Source organism: Enhydra lutris, unplaced genomic scaffold (assembly GCF_002288905.1).
Source record: "Enhydra lutris kenyoni isolate GAN:26980312 unplaced genomic scaffold, ASM228890v2 scaffoldscaffold36, whole genome shotgun sequence".
NCBI classification, from domain to species: domain Eukaryota; kingdom Metazoa; phylum Chordata; class Mammalia; order Carnivora; family Mustelidae; genus Enhydra; species Enhydra lutris.
The window spans coordinates 16,883,003-16,901,938 of record NW_019154120.1 but is presented as its reverse complement, the minus strand read 5'-3'; the positions used below and the strand labels follow the sequence as shown (position 1 = coordinate 16,901,938).

At 44.8% G+C, this 18,936-nt stretch overlaps 1 protein-coding gene across 3 annotated transcripts; it reads left to right on the top strand.

The window, feature by feature from the left end:
* Positions 1–2,111: 2,111 nt before the first annotated feature.
* LOC111154212 (SEC11 homolog C, signal peptidase complex subunit) lies at positions 2,112–17,679 on the top strand. Of its 3 annotated transcripts, XM_022513669.1 has the most exons (6): positions 2,121–2,313; positions 9,090–9,199; positions 12,175–12,324; positions 14,291–14,410; positions 16,797–16,854; positions 17,479–17,679. In XM_022513669.1, exons 1-6 carry the CDS (start codon positions 2,227–2,229, stop codon positions 17,530–17,532), a joined length of 579 nt encoding a protein of 192 aa, XP_022369377.1. In that variant the 5' UTR covers positions 2,121–2,226; the 3' UTR covers positions 17,533–17,679. The 3 variants fall into 3 exon arrangements, with proteins under 3 accessions (XP_022369380.1, XP_022369379.1, XP_022369377.1); XM_022513672.1 differs by lacking the exon at positions 12,175–12,324 and having other exon boundaries at positions 2,112–2,313; XM_022513671.1 differs by lacking the exon at positions 16,797–16,854 and having other exon boundaries at positions 2,120–2,313.
* Positions 17,680–18,936: the final 1,257 nt, after the last annotated feature.

Sequence of the window (18,936 nt, the reverse complement as noted above, 5' to 3'; positions counted from 1 at the left end):
CAGGGGTAGGCTAGAAGGATGGCTGGTTGGGTATCACACCTTCTGCTTTGTCTCCTTCAAAGGGCCTCTTCCCCTGTTTTTAAGAGCCTAGTGCTAAGACCATTCCTACACCAGGATGACAGGGAATGACCATGAACCACATAAATATATCTACTTAACCCAATCTAAATGTATCTTTAACTCAACTTCTCCTCAAGTGGATCTTCAAAATACTCCTTGTCCCTCCAACAGTAGGTATGATGGAGGGAGGTTAGAATGCAAAGAAACAAGATTCAACCAATAGCAATTCAAATATCTAGCTTTTGAAAATTTTACAAGACTATTTGGCCATTTTCTTCTCCAGGTCCCTGGAAGGGGCCTTTATAGGTAAAGGGTCCCAAAGTTTACCTTTCATTAGCTTTATAGTGAGTTAGTTTCTAGGATATTTTACTTATTGTCACTTTTTGTTTTTTAATTAAAGATTTTTTTAAGGGGCATCGAGGTGGCTCAGTAGGTTAAATATCTGCCTTCAGTTCAGGTCATGATCCCAGGTCCTGGCATCAAGCCTCGAGTTAAGCCCCACATAAAGCCCTACATCAGGCTCCCTTCTCAGCGGGGGAGCCTGTTTCCCTCTCCCTCTGCCTGCCACTCCCCATGCTTGTGTGCATTCTCTCTGTCAAACAAATAAATAAAATCTTGTTTTTTAAGATTTTTAAAAAGAGTTTATTTATTTGTTTATTTATTTATTTATTTATTGAGTGTGAGCAGGGGGGAGGGCAGAGGGAGAGGAAGAATGAGAATCGCAAGCAGGCTCTGCACTGACTGAGAGCAAAGCCCTACTCTGGGCTGGATCTCATGACCTGAGACCATTACCTGAGCCAGAAATCAAGGGTCTGATGCTTAACTGACTGAGCCACCCTGAGGCCTCTGGGATATTTTAAATTGCAATCTGCCCCTTACCCCCAGAGCACCTCATTCCTCTTATTCGCTTTTCTTATTTCCAAAGCACCACTGCCCTCAAGGTATAATTTACTCATTTATTATATCTACTTCTGTTAAAATGTACAGAATGTAAGTTTAATGAGGGCAGGGATCTTTCCTTATTTTGTTCACTGATGTTTAAGTGCCTAGAAAAAGGCCAGGTGCATGGTAGATGCTTCTGAAAGATTTGTGAATAAACGAATGAAATAAATAATGCACAACTGAGTGAATTAATGGTCTAGCTAATCTACAGTTGTAAATTGTAAAATCTGAGTTCTATTTCAGACCCTGACCCTTAACTTTGGCCATGTCCTTTAGACTTTCTGTGCCTGTTTCTTCGTGTATAAAATTTCATGGCTATTTATTCATTCAATTAATATTTATTGCAACACAACTATGGCCAAGAGGATACAAGGATGCTTCCTTGCATTCAAAATTTACTACTTCTTGGGGCGCCTGGGTGGCTCAGTCGTTAAAAATCTGCTTTAGGCTCAGGTCATCATCCCAGGGTCCTGGGATGGAACCCCGCATGGGGAAGCCTATTCTCCCTCTCCCAGTCCCCCTGGTTGTGATCCTTCTCTTGCTGTGTCTCCATCAAAAAAATAAATAATCTTAAAAAAATAAGTAAATAAGTAATCTTGAAAAAAAGAAATCCTACTACTTCTTGCAGAGCGTATAACTCGGAGACTTCAAAAATCCCGCCTCTTCTAAGCCCCGCCCTCTAGCCTTGTTCTTCTTTAGGCTCCTCCCAGATTCAGCCCCGCCGACTGCCAGAGTAGAGGCCCCGCCTCCTCTCGGCGCAGTCATCCAATGGCTAAGATACACGGATAGGTGAATGCCGCGCAGCTTTAGGTGTCCTCTTGGCGCCTGACCAGAGTCTTGAGGAATTCAGTTCCTCTCGAATAGTCACTTCCTCGAGTTGTCCCTGCGATATGCAAGATCACCCTCTCTCCCAAGTTCGCTGGGAAGGGTCGGGCAAGGCTCCTCAGTCCCGTCGCTGCCCTCCCTAGAAGCCCTGGGGCTTTACTGGATGAGTCTCTCGTCCCGCGGCATTCTGGGAGTGGTAGTTTTCTTCCCAGTTCTCTCCTGGTGGACCAGTGCCTAAGACTCGCAGAGGACTCCCATTCCCAGACGCCCGAGCGAGTTGCCGGTCACGTGACCTGCACGGACAAGCGGCCGGTAGGCGGGGGCCGGGTCTGGCCGGGGCTCCGCAGCTGTCTGTGACACCAGGAGCGGCGGGCCGTCTCGGCCCTTGGAAAGCCCGCCATGGTGCGCGCGGGCGCCGTGGGGACGCATCTCCCGGCGTCCGGCTGGGACATCTTCGGGGACCTGAGGAAGATGAACAAGCGCCAGGTAAGGGAGGCCCGCGGGGTGGGCGCGCCCGGAGCGAGAACGGGCTGCGACGGCGGGGAGTCGGGGCTTTCTGGGTAGGGCTCCGGCAAGGACAGCGACCGGGGCTGACGGCGCCCCCAGGCTCCTCCACCCGCTCTCAGAGGCCTTGGGTTCAAATCTGCGCAAACCCACGTGTGGGCACGGGTGTGCGCTGTCTTGCACTTAACAAGAGCGCAGTGAGGGGAGGGTGGTCAGGAAGGAGAAGAGGATAGGAATCTAGTCCTATGGATGTCAGATGTGGTTGGGAATGCCGGAAGAGGCGACTCGGTCGTGAGTGACAGCTGTCTGCACGTGTTTGAAGGGCCAGCTTCTGGAAGAGGAAATAGATTTCCCTGTGAGGCTCTGGAGGCCTGACACCCGGAGGAAGGCTGCCGGCGGATGGAAGGGGCGGGAAGGCAGGCGAAAGGAAGGCACTTTCTGACAGTGGACACTGTCCAGTAGTGCGTCTCAAAGTGATTTCTTCCCATTCTGGGAAGTGTTCTCCCCACCATGCGTCGGGACTAAATAAAGCTCCTTGTGCCTGGAGATCTCACTGGGGGTGCTCAGTCGTTTGACTGATTCAGTGTTCTACAGGGGACCCCAGAAGGCGTCCCTCAGATTCTGTCATCTGGTTGCATCTTGAAAATAGGAAGCAGTTAACGTGGGGTCTCTGGGCAACTGGGGTTGATTTCTCACTCTTCTGTGACCTCAGAGGAAAACTTCCTTCTTGCTCTCTCCTTGGTCAGCTCCCTGGCCAGCTCCTTGGCCAGCATCGCTTTGAGTCTTCAATATAAGGCAAGAGTGAGTAGGGACTGGAAAGGAAGCCCGCTCAGTCAGGAAAAAGTCTAGAAGCTTAAGCTTCTAGATAGAGAATTTAGGGAACCTGTAGGGCATGATAGATCCTAATGGATCCTAATACGTCTATTGATTTAAACAATAAATTATGCAAAGAAAAATGGAACCATCCTATTGGTAAGTTTGATTGTCGTTGAAAATGGTATAGGGCGTCCTGGATGGCCCAGTGGGTTAAAGTGTTTGACTCTTGATTTAGGCTCAGGTCAGAGTCCCCAGATGGAGCCCCGCATGAGACTCCCCGTTGGGTGTGGAGCCTGCTTAAGATTCTCTCTCTTCCTCTTCCTTTACCTCTCCCCTTCTCTTCACCCCCTCGTGCTCTCTCCCTCTCTCTAAAACAAACAAAAACACTTAAAAAGAAACTGGTGCAAATTCTAATGATTTTGACACATCCTGTCATTTTTGCCGCTATACTGTGGAGTGGGATGATGCCTATGGCGGAACACAACTTATGCCTGTGGACATATGGATTTTGTTTTGTTTTGTTTTCCAAATAGAATTTCATACTAGCGCAGCGGTGTGGGAGAGTTTGGTGACTCAAGTCACCACCAAGTCTAAACTGTCATTTAGAGTCTGGTTGTTTCTAGGTGTGCATAGCTGATGAGCTGTTAGGGGGTTTGTGATTAAGATGAGTTGTGGCAGTGATTACCACCAGCTTGAAAAACCAGCAGCAAATTCCCTGAGCACTGAAGCTGTTCCCAGGAAAATCCTCCAGAAAACAGAGCTTTATTTAAAACTCCAGACTTAATTGGCTAGGTTTTTTTAAATGTCTCTAAAACTGGTACTAATTACTGGTGGTTATAATTGCAGACTATCAGAGAAGGCCTTCTGATGAATGTCTCAATTCCTAAACTAGTTTGCCTTTTGAAAGATCTGTGTATTTCCACTCTTGGTGATAAGGCCTGTCAGAATCTATTGCATTGTCTGTGTTTTGCTGGTTTTCTGATTAAAATGTAGAAGCTCAAATCTGCTTCCTCCTGATACTTTTTTTCTTTTCTTTTAAGCTTTGTCCTTTTGTTTCTTTTTCTTTTTTCCCTCCAAAATCGCACCCTCTGACACCTTGTCAGGCATGCATGCTCTGCCAGTTGGAAGTGGGATCTCCTTTCTCTGCCGCCCCAGCTTGCTATAAAGTAAGGCAAGAGCCACATGCAAAAACAGGGACTCTTTGTTTCTGCAGTGAGGAAGAGAGGAAGGAAGAAAGACAGCTACTGGCATTTCTGCTGCTTTGTCGGCCAGAATATCGGGTCTGAACTGTTTGTTTGAACCTCTCAGACATTGGCTGTTTTCATCTTTGGACAAAGACTGAGTGTGGGCCTGCTTCTGAACTTTTGCTTTGGCTGTGAATCAACAAGCTTAGAAAGTTGGTAGGTGACGATGGACAAACAAAAGGCACCAGTGAAACGTGGTGGTGTATTTCTTACGTCGCAGTCAGTTTGTCAGTAGTTCAACCAAAATTATGTTTCTGGATCCCAGAATTTTATTTTATTTTATTTTTTAAAATATTTTATTTATTTATTTGACAGAGGGATAGAGCGCACAAGTAGGCAGAGCGGGAGGCAGAGGGAGAGGAGGAAGCAGGCTCCCTGCTGAGCAGAGAGCCGGATGCCGGGCTCGATCCCAGGACCCAGGACCCAAAATCATAAAACTGTGGCTTGGGGGGCGCCTGGGTGGCTCAGTGGGTTAAAGGCTCTGCCTTTGGCTTAGGTTATGATCCCAGGGTCCTGGGATAGAGCCCCACATCCGGCTTTCTGCTCAGCAGGGAGCCTGCTTCCTCCTCTCTCTCTCTGCCTGCCTCTCTGCCTACTTGTAATCTCTGTCTGTCAAATAAATAAATAAAATCTTTTTAAAAAATGAAATAAAATAAAACTGTGGCTTGGGGCTTTCCCAGTCAAATCTGTAATCATAATGAAACAACATTTATTTATCAAGTCCTTCAAATCAGGCAGAGCAGGTAGAGAAGTTTTCGAATGTGAGCTACTTTAGACTGAGTGCCTTGCAAGGCAAATTTTACTTGGGGAGCAACAGTGTAATGTATTATAGCCCAGTGCTTTAACAGTCTCCACTTGGCACTCCAGTTTCCTTGTCTTCTGGGTACTTAGTGATAATTTCATAATTTGCTATTGACACAGTAGCCAAAAAGTTTTTTAATGGTGTGTAACTTTAATTTTGAATAAAATTTACCTTCTTTTCAATTATTACATCAGAATATCTTCACGGTTTTTAAAAAAAATTTTTATTTATTTATTGGAGAGAGAGAGAAAGCCGGAGAGAGAGAGTGAGCATGAGCAGGGGTGAGGGACAGAGAGAGAAGCAGGCTCCCAGCTGAGCAGGGAACCCAAGGCAGGACTCGATCCCAGGACCCTGAGATCATGACCTGACCCGAAGGCAGATGCTTAACCGACTGAGCCACCCAGGCGTACCTCTTCATGGTTATTTTAATTCAGTTTTTTGTCCCTACTTGCAGTTGTTTCCTCCATAAACCTGGACTGAATAATTTCACAGACGTGTAGCAGGAGCAATACGAGCTCTGCTTTTCCTACCTCACTGCCGCGTCAGACTGTGTGTTTCTGTTTTGTCACACTCTTCAAAGTAATTATTTTAATGGCCATCTAATATTCTGTCAAATTCCTTTAAACATTTATTTTCCCCAGACTTTGAAATTAATCCATGCCCATCACAGAAATTTTAAAGAATAGAGAATAGTTTAAAGAAGAAAATTCAGGGGCGCCTGGGTGGCTCAGTGGATTAAGCCTCTGCCTTCAGCTCAGGTCATGATCCCAGGGTCCTGGGATCGAGCCCCACATCGGGCTCTCTGCTCGGCAGGGAGCCTGCTTCTCCCTCTTTCTCTGCCTTCCTCTCTGCCTACTTGTGATCTCTGTCTGTCAAATAAATAAATAAAATCTTAAAAAAAAAAAAAAGAAGAAGAAGAAAATTCAATCACTTGTAATTCCACCATGTTGAAATGGCCTCTGTTAACCTTGAGGGCAACTCCTTGTGTCTGTTTTACAAACTGTTTTGCAGTTTGTGGAGCTTCTACTGTAGCCTACACTTTTGTTTTTAAATAGTGCCGTAACCTGCCATTATTTTACAACATCATTTCTCTGTTGTTGCTCAGTTATTTCCTTTTCTCTGTTACTAGAAATAGGACCATAATGCATATTGTTGGGCCATGATTCCCTGCCTGCGTTTCTTGTAGACTGAATTCCTAAAGCAGGACTGCTGGACTGAAAGTAACCTTGTGTTACAAGTGCCACATTACTCTCAGAATGACTGTCCGCTTGCCTTCTCACCGCAGTGGATCCTGGGCCAGCACCAAGTATTAGCATTAAAAAAACAAACAGAAATACCCCCAAACTTGAAATTTGCTAGGCATAAAAAAAGAGGAGAGGGCAGAGGCAGGATTGGGTTTGAGCACTCTAAGTGTTTATTCACCACTTGTATTTCTTTGGAAAATTAATAGTTTTAAGCTTTTGCTTCTTTTGTTGTTGTTTTGGGGATTTTAGTGTATTTCTTACTAATTGTTTGTGCCCACCATATACTACAAAATGTTTATTTTCTCACTGTTTATTCAACGACTTGAGCACCTACTTTTTGCCAGTCCTGTATTGAATATTGGAGGTGCACCTGCATCTCGGTACAAGGCCAAAATGGTCTTTGCCTTTGTGGAACATACAGTCTACTGTAAAAGACACATTAGAAATGATATGTGTAATTATGATAGTTATTATACAGATGGTATAAAGAAGTACAGAATGCAGTGAGAATATATAACAAGAGGACCCAGGCTGGTCTACAGCAGAGAGTAGCAAATTCCAGCCCACCGGTAGGGGATTGGGGGAGGAACAGAGGGGAGAGAGAGAATCTCACCCAGGCTCCATGCCCAGCATGGAGGCCAGTGCAGGGCTCAATCTCACGTTCCTGATATGATAATCTCACGTTCTTGAGCAAAAACCAAGAGTCAGACACTTAACCAACAGAGCCATCCAGGCACCTCCCCCCCACCATCTGTTTTTATAAATAAAGTTTTATTGGAACACACCTACTAATTCTTTTACATGTTGTCTTTAGTTGCTTTTCACTACAATGGAAGGGTTGAGTGATTTCAACAGAGATTGTGTGGCGTGTAAAATACTTATTATGTGGTTCTTAATAGAAAGTTTGCTGACTTCTAGTTTAGTGGGTCAGGGAGGGCTTCCCTGGGGAGCTGGTGCCGAAAGTAGGATTTAAGATGAGTGAACATTAGGTATGCTGAGGAGTTGAGGGAGAGAGCCTCTGGGCTAATAGCCAGGTGTAGATCCCGAGTGGATAGGAGCATGTGCTCTCTGAAGCACTGACAGATGCCACTAGTGTCCCTGGAGTGCCGTGAGCTTCACCGGCTGAAGCTAGGGAGGAGGGGGATGTACCAGACAGGGCCATAGACCATATTCATCCTCAAAGCAGCGGGCTGCAGTTGGAGGGATGCGATCGAGGGACAATTGAAACAGGGCACAGAGATGATCAGATGGCCAGAGGCACATTTGCGAGTGCATGGAGAGCATAATGCAGAGAGTGCCTCAGAACAAGTGTATGTGGCCATCAGGAGTCTGGTCCCCATGGGCTCTGCTGGTGGCTTGGATGAGAGTGGTGCCAGTTGGGAGAGAGAACGGAACAGACTCCAGAAATGTTCAGAAGGTAGAATGTGTAGAACGAATGGGGGGTCGTGGTGACAAGAGTCCTGCCATGTAGGCGAGCACATATGGCAGCAGAGCAGGTGTACATGAGCAGGTAGAGGGGATCATTGAGTTAGAGACATGGGGACCAAGCAGTTTCAGTTCCAGGTCTGTTGTTGCAAGTGGTTGGTTCAGGTGGAGGGAGAAAGACGTTGGAGATGAGGATGTCTAAGAACTGAGACACCGGACTGCTGGGTAGGCCATCTGCATGGCTCTTCGGATCAACCAGGACAAGGGTGAGAAGACTGAGGCAAGTACTAGAGTAAGGAGCCATCCTGGAGGGCACTAAGGGCAGAGGCCCTGAGGGACTTACATTCCAAGTAGTAGCAGGCACAGTGACTTTTGTCCCTAAAGCCCCTTGGAAGACCAGAGACATCTGGTCCAACAATCCAGCTATATAGTCCGATACAGGGTGTTGGGATGTGGGCACGTGTTGCTTCCCACCCTGTAGTCACCGGGGTTGGGTGTGACTGGCCACGGTCAGTAAAGGAAGAGCCTTGAGCTTTGGCGGGACAAGCCCCGTGGATCTTAACTCCGTGGTCTAAGGAGGAGTGAGGCCAGCGTGGAACTCAGTAGCATCTTGTGTGGCTTTCTGCGTGTGTTCTTAACCACATAGTGTTTGCTTTTTACTTCCTAAAACATTTATGGAAAATTTAAATATCCAGGTCTTTAAAGTTTTTGTTCACTTTGAAATGTAATCTTAGGTGCAGAACAGCTCATTGCTAAGCACTATAGGACTGTGAAGCCTCCTTTGAGGCCCCTTTGGCCAGGGGGCTAAGGAGCGGCTCTAGGTAAACCACACTGCGTGCATCAGGCTCTCAGGTCTGATGGGCATTCTCTAGAGCAGGAGGCCCTCTGGGTAGAACTTGAATAATGGGACTCTTCAGGGTTGAAGGGTCTAGGAAATCCCAGTCAGGTGAGTAGAATCTTACCGAGGCTTTAATAAAGTAGGTTCCATGGGTTGCTTTGGGTTTTTCTCTCATTGCTCATTGAAAGGGAGACAATATACAGATGGCTCTTGCCATGGACAGAAGTTGAAATACTACTTGAGTTTGTGTGAATTAGTTTAATATCCTAAAATCACAGTTTAGCCTTTTGTTTTGTTTTGTTTTTTTGTAAACTGGCTCATCACCATCATCGGGTTCGTGCCTGTTCTTTCACTAGTTTTCACTTTAGGTCTGGCCTTTCTCGTTCCAGCTCTATTACCAGGTTTTAAACTTTGCCATGATCGTGTCTTCTGCGCTCATGATCTGGAAAGGCTTGATCGTCCTCACCGGCAGCGAGAGCCCAATTGTGGTGGTGCTGAGGTAGGTTCCGCACACCGTCACGCTGCTGTCGCGCTGCTGTCGCGCTCGGCCCCATGACAGAGGAGCAGTGTTGCCTGAGCGAAAGCCTGCGTGACAGCCAACACTCTGTGTTCTCACTGGATGGAGTATTAGAATGTTCTTCGTTGATACTGTTTTCATTTCCTTCTGCCCTTTGTTGAAACACCCCCTCTTTCTCAGCACACACTTCGGAGCTCTTTTCGCGCGCGCATGCTAACGCTCCAGTGCGGAGTATTTGCTCTTGTATTTTAATGCTCTAATGCACCTGAAATAACAATCCTCCACGATTATGTGTGTACAAATTGACTTTAAACATCAGTAGTTTGAAACTGTGATTTAAAACTGTGATTTGGTTTTCTTTGTCCCCGACAGCCCGCGAGGTGGCCCCCCGCAGTGCCCCGCAGTGTGCCCGGCAGTTTTAAGCTTCTCCCGCAGTGCCCTTGTAGGTGGCTGCTCCCTTCCAGAGACCACTGCCCTTCTAGAGTGCACGGTGTGCACTTTAGAAAAGCTAATACTTTAGTAAACTATATGTAGCTGTACAGTTCTACAAGGGGAAAGCGTAATCCATTTGAAATTTTAAAAACCACACTTGGGAGCCCTTCGGTGGTTCAAGAGGCTACCTGTCCAGTGCATCCCAGACCATCGTGCCTCGCTGTGGGTGGGAATGGAGCCCGTGTGTTTTAGAGGTAGCAGTGACCAGGTCAGGGTCACCGCTGGTCTTTGTGGCTCCCCAGCCAGTTCCTTTCCCTCTACCGGCCTCTTCTGCCATGTCGTGGGGCTTCAGCCAGGACGCTGGCTTCACGTGGTTGCCCTCGTGTGACTGGCCAAGGGGCCTATTCTAGAGACACACTGCTTTCATAAGCTGAGGGGCCTCAGGAGAGCATACAGGTTTCTAATTCGCTGGTGTTCACACTGCTCTAGGAGTGCCCTGGGATCCAGGGGTTAGGTTAGGAGGGAGACGGGGATCAAATGCGTGGATTCTAGACACCTCAGCCTTGTTTTGGTTATGGCGACTCCATTTTTATGTATTGTATATGGAGGTGCATCCTGGTGAGACCTTATTTGAAGGAAGGATTTTAAGGCTTCTTTTTTTTTTTTGTCTTTTTTTTTTTTTTAAGAAATTAAACACCTCTGGGGTGCCTGGGTGGCTCAGTCAGTTAAGCCGTCTTCCTTCTGCTCAGGTCATGAACTCAGGGTTCTGGGATGGAGTCCTGCATTGGGCTCCCTGCTCAGAGGGGAGTCTGCTTCTCCCTCTGCCCCTTACCCCACTCATGTTCTCTCTCCCTCTCTCAAATAAAGAAATAAAATCTTAAAGAAGAAAAAAGAAATTAAAAATCTCTGATTGAGATGGGCCATCTCACTTAACAAATAAAGAGCCGGAGGCCCATGAAGGCCAGGCCACTCGCATCTTATAGTACTTTCCGCGGAGCCAAAACCAGATCCCAGGTGTTCTGGTTTTCCTTAAGTCACTGAGACACACTTGTACACAGAGACTGTTATAACATTGCTGTCTGTAGGGACTTCTTTTTTTTTTTAAAGCATCCTTTACAGTTCTAAAGCACTTTGGTTTGTCAGCATAAACTGTTGACATCATGAGAGCGACCCTGGGGAACACTGACCTTTGGGAATCCCCGGCCCGTGAGGAAAGCAAGCATAAGTTGTTAGTGAAAAATTTCAAAGCAGTACTTTTCTCATGAGACACAAGAATGACTTTTGACGACACACTGTACCCTTCTGCCTCTGAGACTTATCCAGAAGGTTCGTATTCTAGCTGTGGTTCTTAATTGTTTGCTCTTTTTTTTCCCTCCTAGTCATTTATATTTCTAGCTCTATGTTTTTTACTCAGATTTCCTATTTTTGAATGCTAGATCTATTATGATACTTGGTGTCACTGGTTTCAATTAAAAATAAACACACCAGCAAGTACTTAGTGACAGGCCAGTCTCTACTGTGTTCCTCTTTGCTGATCCGTGCGTGCTGACAAGTTAAAGGTGGCCCAGACACGGGAGAGACAGGAGGGCCGACTTTTTGAGCTGCTTCCATTACGAACTCACATTTCCTTCAGAGCACTCACTAGTCTGATTCTTCCTCCCGGGGTCTTGCCCTCAACAAACTTCTTGCTGGTTTTTGATCATACAGCCCCTATATTGCAATATTTTGGGTCTTATTTATTTTCTCATGCTTTAAGGCAAAGCGTGAGCATATGGAAAATGAATTCCGTTTTAATAATTTCAGCTTCTACTAGATTATAGTTCACTTTGAATCCACTGAAGATTTTTGGCATGGGTTTAAAGTAGTACCATGTGGGATTATTTATCGACCTCCACATCCAAAGCAGTCAACATTTGTTAAAATTCAGCTTTCTGTAGAATATGGTCTGAAGGATGAGGTGGCTGGAGTCCCAAGAGGTGGGTTTGAATTTTATCCCAACCTTCAGCTTGGTTTGCAGATAGATCACTCTCCCAAGGCGTTCATTTTTTTCCTTCTCTTCCTTGAATGGGATTGCCCACGTCCTAGGTGCTGAGGGTGAACCATGAAACGCAGGAATTGCCCTAGAGTATCAACCAGCTTTCTGAGTCTGCACTTCGGAATGAAAATACTAATGTATTTATAGATGTAAGACTTTTTTTTTTTTTTGAGGCTAAAAATTGGCAGCTTTCACCTCAAAGAGTTCACATTATACTTGGTTCTTTGTCTACATGATGCAAAGTATAAGGGGCTTGCTGCTGTCCTTTTCATACTTAATCTAAGGAGAAATCATTTCCTTTCTCGCCTGATGTCATCATCGTGAGCAGTCAGAAGGGAACCACTGTGGCTTGGTCGGTAGCTCCCAGACCTGGCCGATGATTCATGCAGGTTGAGACTCTCACTGATACGTTTACTTTTGTATTCTTCATGAATTGAAAGTTCCCCTGTGAATCCAGGCTAATTGGATGTGATTTTGCATTTCTTCCCAGTGGCAGTATGGAGCCGGCCTTTCATAGGGGCGACCTTCTGTTCCTGACAAACTTCCGGGAAGACCCTATTAGAGCTGGTGAAATCGTGGTTTTTAAAGTCGAAGGACGAGACATTCCAATAGTTCACAGAGTGATCAAAGTTCATGAAAAGTAAGGTGGCTTGACTTCTTTTTGGTGGTGTTTTGTAAATTTTGGTGGCCAGATTTATTTATTCATTCATTCATTCATTCATTCATTCACTCATTCATTCCATTAGCACTGATCAAACTTTTTTTTCCCCATTTTTTCTTCCTCAAGTTTTTACTTAAATTCCAGTTTTCCAGTTAGTCAACATACAGTGTGTTATTAGTTTCAGGTGTGGAATTTAGTGACTCAATTTCGGAAGCCAGTTTTCATGGTTGATTGGAAAGTAGCAGATGCTCTGGGTTACGCTCCCAGTCCTCCCATTTACTAATTGGGTGATTTTGGACCCGCTACTTTACCCAGTCTGCAAGGGCACGATAGCATTATCATTTCCCACCATGACTCACAGGGCGATTATGAGAACTGAATGGACAGTTGTTTCTGGAAGCACCCAGTAACTTGAGTTGCTGCACAGTGGGAGGTGGAGTGTACGAGAGCATAGCAGTTATTTGAAGGAGTCTGAGAAAATCCACTCCCATCGTAGCTGAGGACTATGACAATGTGAGGACACTTCTGAAATGCAGAAAGCTGCCTGTTTCTCTGTGTCACTTCGGACAAGGTGGCATTTGCAGCGGTAGCCTTAGCCCTGGACGGCAGCACGTCCCTTTCCCTGACCCAGCCCAGAGTTCAGTCATTGCGTGTCCTGCTTCACTCCCCTGCCCCCCAACAAATGCTCTTTCTGTTAAATGCCAGTGGTGGCTTCCGAAGACACTTTTTGGGAACTGGAAACGATGACTTCTACCTCAAATGTGTTAAGTTCCCGGGAGAGGGTACAGTCACGTGATGATGTGTTACCGCCTATGGACTGGGTTGTTCATTCACCTCATGCAGCCTAGTCTAGCATTTTTAGCTGCCTGAGTTATGGAATTAAACTGAGATGTGTGTACTTGTATTTTTTAAATAACAGAGTGTTTCTCATTGTGTGTGTGTGTGTGTGTGTGTATACACATGCGCGTACCTTCACTGTTTGTACATTTCCAGTACTAGGTTCCCATCCCATTCACTGCTTGCAGGGCTTCCCCAAAGAAGTTCATACTTAAAATCGTCCCTTTGTTCTGCTGTAAACGTCAGAATGGGCCTGTTCCGTTTGTGTTGTGCTCGTGGTACGGCACGGTGGGACTTGATGTCCACTTGTTAACTGACAGATAAAGAAATACGCATGTAACATGTCGCATAACATGACAGCTGGCTTAAAAATAATTTCTACAGATGAGAAATTATTCAAAGTTGAGGAAATAATGGTGATTTTCTGTAATTTGCATGAGTTGCGGGAGAGACTGCTTGGGGTTTTATTTTCTTGATTTCCTTTCTAACCACAGCTGCAAATCAGCTTGCTCCTTTTGGCATGGTTTCAAATCTTTGTGGGCTTTTAATATTTTATCGAATTATACTAGTGCCTTCTTTCATTTGTCTTATTGAAAGAAGACCCCCTTTATAGCCCTGTAATGCTGTAATGTTGTGTTTCTGGTGTCAAGGCTGTGTAAGCACCGGTTTAGAATGTTTAAAATTAATCCCACGGGTCTTTTTACCACACTGATTTTATGCCATTTGTGAATCCTGTTTCTTTGCAAACCAGATTTTATACCACTTTGCTCAGTGCTGAAGGAAGTAATGCATTACCATTCTACATTTGGCAAGGAGAAGTAAGTTTGAGGAGGGGTAAGGGCACGCCCGCATTTGAATTAGCCTTGTGCTCAAATCATGCTTTTTGGTTATCAGGGTAACAGGAGCATTTTGGAATTTGAGTCTGCAAAATCGCCAGTAGACCCGTGCATTAGTTGGATAGTTAGCTGTAAGCAATCACCTTAGACCAGGAAAGATCCAGTCATCGTCTAAATGCCCGTATCTGACTGTGACATGCCGGGTAGACTAATTGTTTCCTAGCGATGCCGTGCTGAAATCATTTGTGAAAGGACATTATTTTGCTTTCTAGAGGTAATGGAGACATCAAATTTCTGACTAAAGGAGACAATAATGAAGTGGACGACAGAGGCTTGTACAAAGAGGGCCAGAATTGGCTTGAGAAGAAGGATGTGGTGGGAAGGGCCAGAGGGTGAGCATTATCTTATATAAAAGTTTTATAAAAGATTCAGAAACTAGGGGCACCTGGGTGGCTCAGTAGGTTAAAGCCTCTGCCTTCGACTCAGGTCATGATCCCAGGGTCCTGGGATCGAGCCCCGTATCAGGCTCTCTGCTCAGCGGGGAGCCTGCTTCCCTTCCTCTCTCTCTGCCTGCCTCTCTTCCTACTTGTGATCTCTCTCTGTCAAATAAATAAATAAAATCTTAAAAAATAAATAAATAAAAGATTCAGAAACCAGAAAGATAGTAACAGAGAAACTAGGGGGTGCCCGGGTGGCTCAGTTGGTTAAGCATCCAACTCTTGGTTTCAGTTCAGGTCATGGACTCAGGGTTGTGACATTGAGCCCTGCACTGGGATTCTCAGTGTGGAGCCTGCTTGGGATTCTCTGCCCCTTTCTCTCTTTCTCTCCCTTTCTCTCTTTCAGCCTCCCTCTCTCTTTCCCTCCCCTCCTCCCTCAAAAAAAAAAAAAAAAAAAAAAAAAAGAAAAGAAAAAAAGAAAGAAACTAAGTGTATAGGATAATAGAATCACTCGTTACAAATATTATATGTCAGGAGAGTTGTAAGTAGCCCAGTTTGTACTCCATGCTGCATTTACTGTGGAAATACTGCTCAGAACTAAGGACCTAAAATCTAAAACTGGATACAAGTGTGTTATCTGTATCATTGGTTTAACTCTATTTTTGAAAGAAATCTTCACCTAGAGATTAGTTATTTGTGGTTTCAAATAGCATTACAAGAAATCCTCCCAGAGATAATCATTGTTTAACACTCAAGGGAATATTCTAGACATTCCCTGTACCTATAGAGATATGTGCATATATCGTATATAATTTTACATAGTAGAATTTTATTTTATGTTTTCACCCAACAAGAAGTTGGAAATAGATTTCTGTGTCAAATCTACATCCAGGTATTTTTAAGTGGCTACATACTCTTATTCCACTGAGAATCATAAAATCATAATTTAACCAATTTTCTTTTGGTGGACGGTTAGACTATTTCCTGTTTTTCTCTACCAGAAACAGTTATGTGATAAAACTTTTAATATTCATCTTTTCATAATTGTTCCAACGATTAGTTCTACCTCTGATGCAGAGCCTGTATCCTCTTATTAAAAAAAACAAAAAAGACAATTCTTCCCCTCTCCTGGTGACCCCTTATGCTTAACTCTTGTTAGAAGTGCCTTTTTTTTTTTTTTTTTAATCTTCATTAAATCCCATAAGCTGTATGAGGCTGGAGAACCCAGTTACCATTTTGTAAGATTTAGCTTTATCAACTAGACTGTGGTTTGAGGCCTCTTCCTACCCCGTTTCTCCCTCTGCTCACCTTCTAACTCCTTCCCCCCGTTGTGATGCTGGCATATCTGTGGGGAGAAGAGAGAGACTTCCAGCTGCTCAGTCCTCTATTTTGTAGACATCTGGAGGACAAGCTTTGTATAAAGGAGAAGTTGGGGCTGCTGATTTACATAGGACTGGTGGGTACAGGGTGCCTTACCTGTTTTCCCCTTAGTTAGGTAAGGCTTGGGTCCGCTGATTGCATCTTTGTTTTTTTTTTTTTTTAGATGTTATGTATTTGTTTATTTAACAGAGAGAGAGACAGCACAAGCACGGGGCGGGGCAGGCAGAGGGAGAAGCAGACCCCCTGCTGAGCACGGAGCCCAGTTTGGGACTGCATCCCAGGACCCTGAGCTCATGACCTGAGCTGAAGGCAGACGCTTAACCCGCTGAGCCACCCAGGCGCCCCCCACTGATTGCATCTTGACATGAATTTTGTCGGCAGACTCACTGGCTAGCTTATGCCCCAGACCTTCTGTGTCTGCAGTCATCATCAAGTGTGGATATAAATTATGGGACTCACATCTGTGTTCACAGCCCAATAAGCCTATTTGTTACATCTGAAAAGCCCCGTGAAATATCAATGATGATGGTTCTTCCAGTTACAAACTAATTCTCCATGTATTTTGAAAGCTTTCCCTGACAGCCGTCTTTATATAGGCTGTCTGGATATGACTTCTCCACTAAAAAAATTAAAAACTAGCTTGATGGCCATTGTCGGTTCCATGTGTACAAGTGGCTCAACTAATTATTTTAGTTCTGCTATGGTGGATGCAGCAGGCGAAGACAGGCAGCGTCTCTGGTTGAAATCATGTGCCTGCTTAAAAAATCGTCCCGCTGTTAGTGGTGATGCTTTTGATTAAGAGAGCCTTTTGAGGCAGGAGTGAATGTTAGTCTTACAGCCCGAATAGAGCTATTCCCAAAGAAGATTTGCATCTTAAGGCTGATTTAGGGTGTTTTTAAATGCTGCCATCATCATATTACAAGCAATTTTCATATTTCTGGCTTTTCGTCCTACAATTTAGGTTTTTACCATATGTTGGTATGGTCACCATAATAATGAATGACTACCCAAAATTCAAGGTAGGAATGTGTTTGTGTGTCTGCATTAAAAATATATATATATTGGAGCTTTTGCATGTGCCACTGTAAAGATGCGGTCTGTTTAAAGTGTTTTGCTGGTGTGGTTTTTTTTTTTTTCCAGAATGTTTGTATTTAACTAAAATTAACATTACCATTTAAATTATCAACACTTAAATCAGTTATTTAAAATAGCTACTTTCATCTTTTGTGTTCATAGTGTATTCTAAAATGGCACCTCTATATTTGTTGCTTTTTATCATGGAAATCTTTAAACATAAAAAAAAAGTGGTACCATAAACCCAGTAATGATGTTCTCTCAAGTTCAGTAAAAATGGTACCTATATCTTTTAAAAACCACTTGAAACACAATAGGGAACGTACACAGGAACGAGCGATGAATTGGCCGGGTTTGTTGGGTGCTTGATCCTTAGTCCGTCAGTATATGTGGGGGTTTTAAACCATAACGTGGCACTGAGCAGCTAGTTTGGAGAACCACGCATGGGGGGAAGAGGTCATCTTTGGATTCTGTCCTCAGTCTAGCCCTGAGCAGACTTCATCTGAATACGTTTATAGACCAAACTAATTTGTGGAGTTCAGAGTAATTTCCCACTGTTTTCTTTACAGTATGCTCTTTTGGCTGTAATGGGTGCTTATGTGTTGCTAAAACGTGAATCCTAAAATGAGAAGAAGTTCCTGCAACCAGACTGAAATGAATTCTGCTGAAAAAGAGAAAACCTAATATATTTGAAATGTTCCACTTTCTGTATAAAAGGAAACAATGTGGAGACATTTTTGTCTTGTCCAAATAAATGATTCATCAGCGAAGATTGTTTCCTTTTGTGGGCTCTGATTTGAACCTCCTCCATCTATGTGCCACTCCTAGTCGTCATTCCAAGCCAAGCACGGGGGTCTGGGCCACTTCCGGACCTGCTGCTGGGGACATCCATGGTCCCCACGATGTAGTCCTAATGTCTGAGTTTCAAAACTAAAACTCTGCATAGCATAATAACATTTCTGGGGGAAATGAACAGGCCCCTAAAAAGAAATGGTTTCTTATTTATTAAAGTACAACCTGATCAGTAAATAAAGCCTAAAACCTTTTTTAAAAGGAAAGATATAATCTGCTTTGTGTTTGTGGCAGGTTGGATCTTGAGAGGGTTAGATAAATTTTTTGAAAAGTGCTTCATGCTTCATAAATTAGAAAAACAGTGGATTCTCCTCTGAAAACTTACAAAAAGTACAGAAGGGTAAGAGGGACACGTCCCTCTCTGTAGTTTCCCAGGGACCTGCGCTGTGGGAGTCACACCCGCACAACATACAGTCCTGCATAGAAAAGTAGTCCTTCGTGAGACTGTCAGGCACTTCTGTCCCCACTGCCACCCTAGGTGCTGGGCTATGAAGTCCTAGCCTGGATGGAGTTTGCAGCGTTTGGGAGGAACACACAGCAGTGACAGTTGCCCTGAAGTAGAATTAAACAGGGTCCGCTAAGAGAGAGCCTAAGACAATCCTTGCTTTTCATGAGGCTAGGGAAGACCTCTGAGGAGGGGACCTGGAGCTGAGTTCAGAAATCAGGCAGGTAAATCCTGGGGAGGAGCATTCCAGTCCAGAGAAGGGGCTGGGGGTTGGGGGGATGCTCTCAGGCTTTAGTGAGAGTGTGGAGGCCCTGACTGCCCTTAAAGGTAGGTTCTGACTCAGGAGGCCCGGGATGGGGTCAGAGACTCTGCATTCCTAACTCCCTCCCCGGGATGGCGATGCTGCTGGGGCCTGCACCGCAGTCCGTGTAGCGGTGTTAGAGGGGTAGAAAGGAGGTCAATGATGTTTTCAAATGCACTGTTCAGTTGTAGCAGAAAGGTTCTCTTTCATGGAACAGTGTGATGTTGACATTCTTTTGGTGAGAACTTGCCAGTCTCCGTCCTTCTTTGAAGTCTGTCCAAATCTGATGGAAGGGCTTAGAATCCCTAAAAGCCACTTACCCTTCTCTCGGCCTCGAGCAAGCTCAGTTCTCTCTGCAGCAGATGGAGGATCAGACCTGCTCTCAGCCCCCTGGCCAGCCCCAGGAGCAGGCGGCTAACTGACTGAATG

Coding starts and splice junctions, on each gene's coding strand:
- LOC111154212 (XM_022513669.1), top strand. CDS start 2,227: ATGGTGCGCGCGGGCGCCGTGGGGACGCATCTCCCGGCGTCCGGCTGG. Junction 2,314..9,089: donor GGAAGATGAACAAGCGCCAG/GTAAGGGAGGCC, acceptor TTCTCGTTCCAG/CTCTATTACCAGGTTTTAAA. Junction 14,411..16,796: donor GTGGTGGGAAGGGCCAGAGG/GTGAGCATTATC, acceptor CCTACAATTTAG/GTTTTTACCATATGTTGGTA.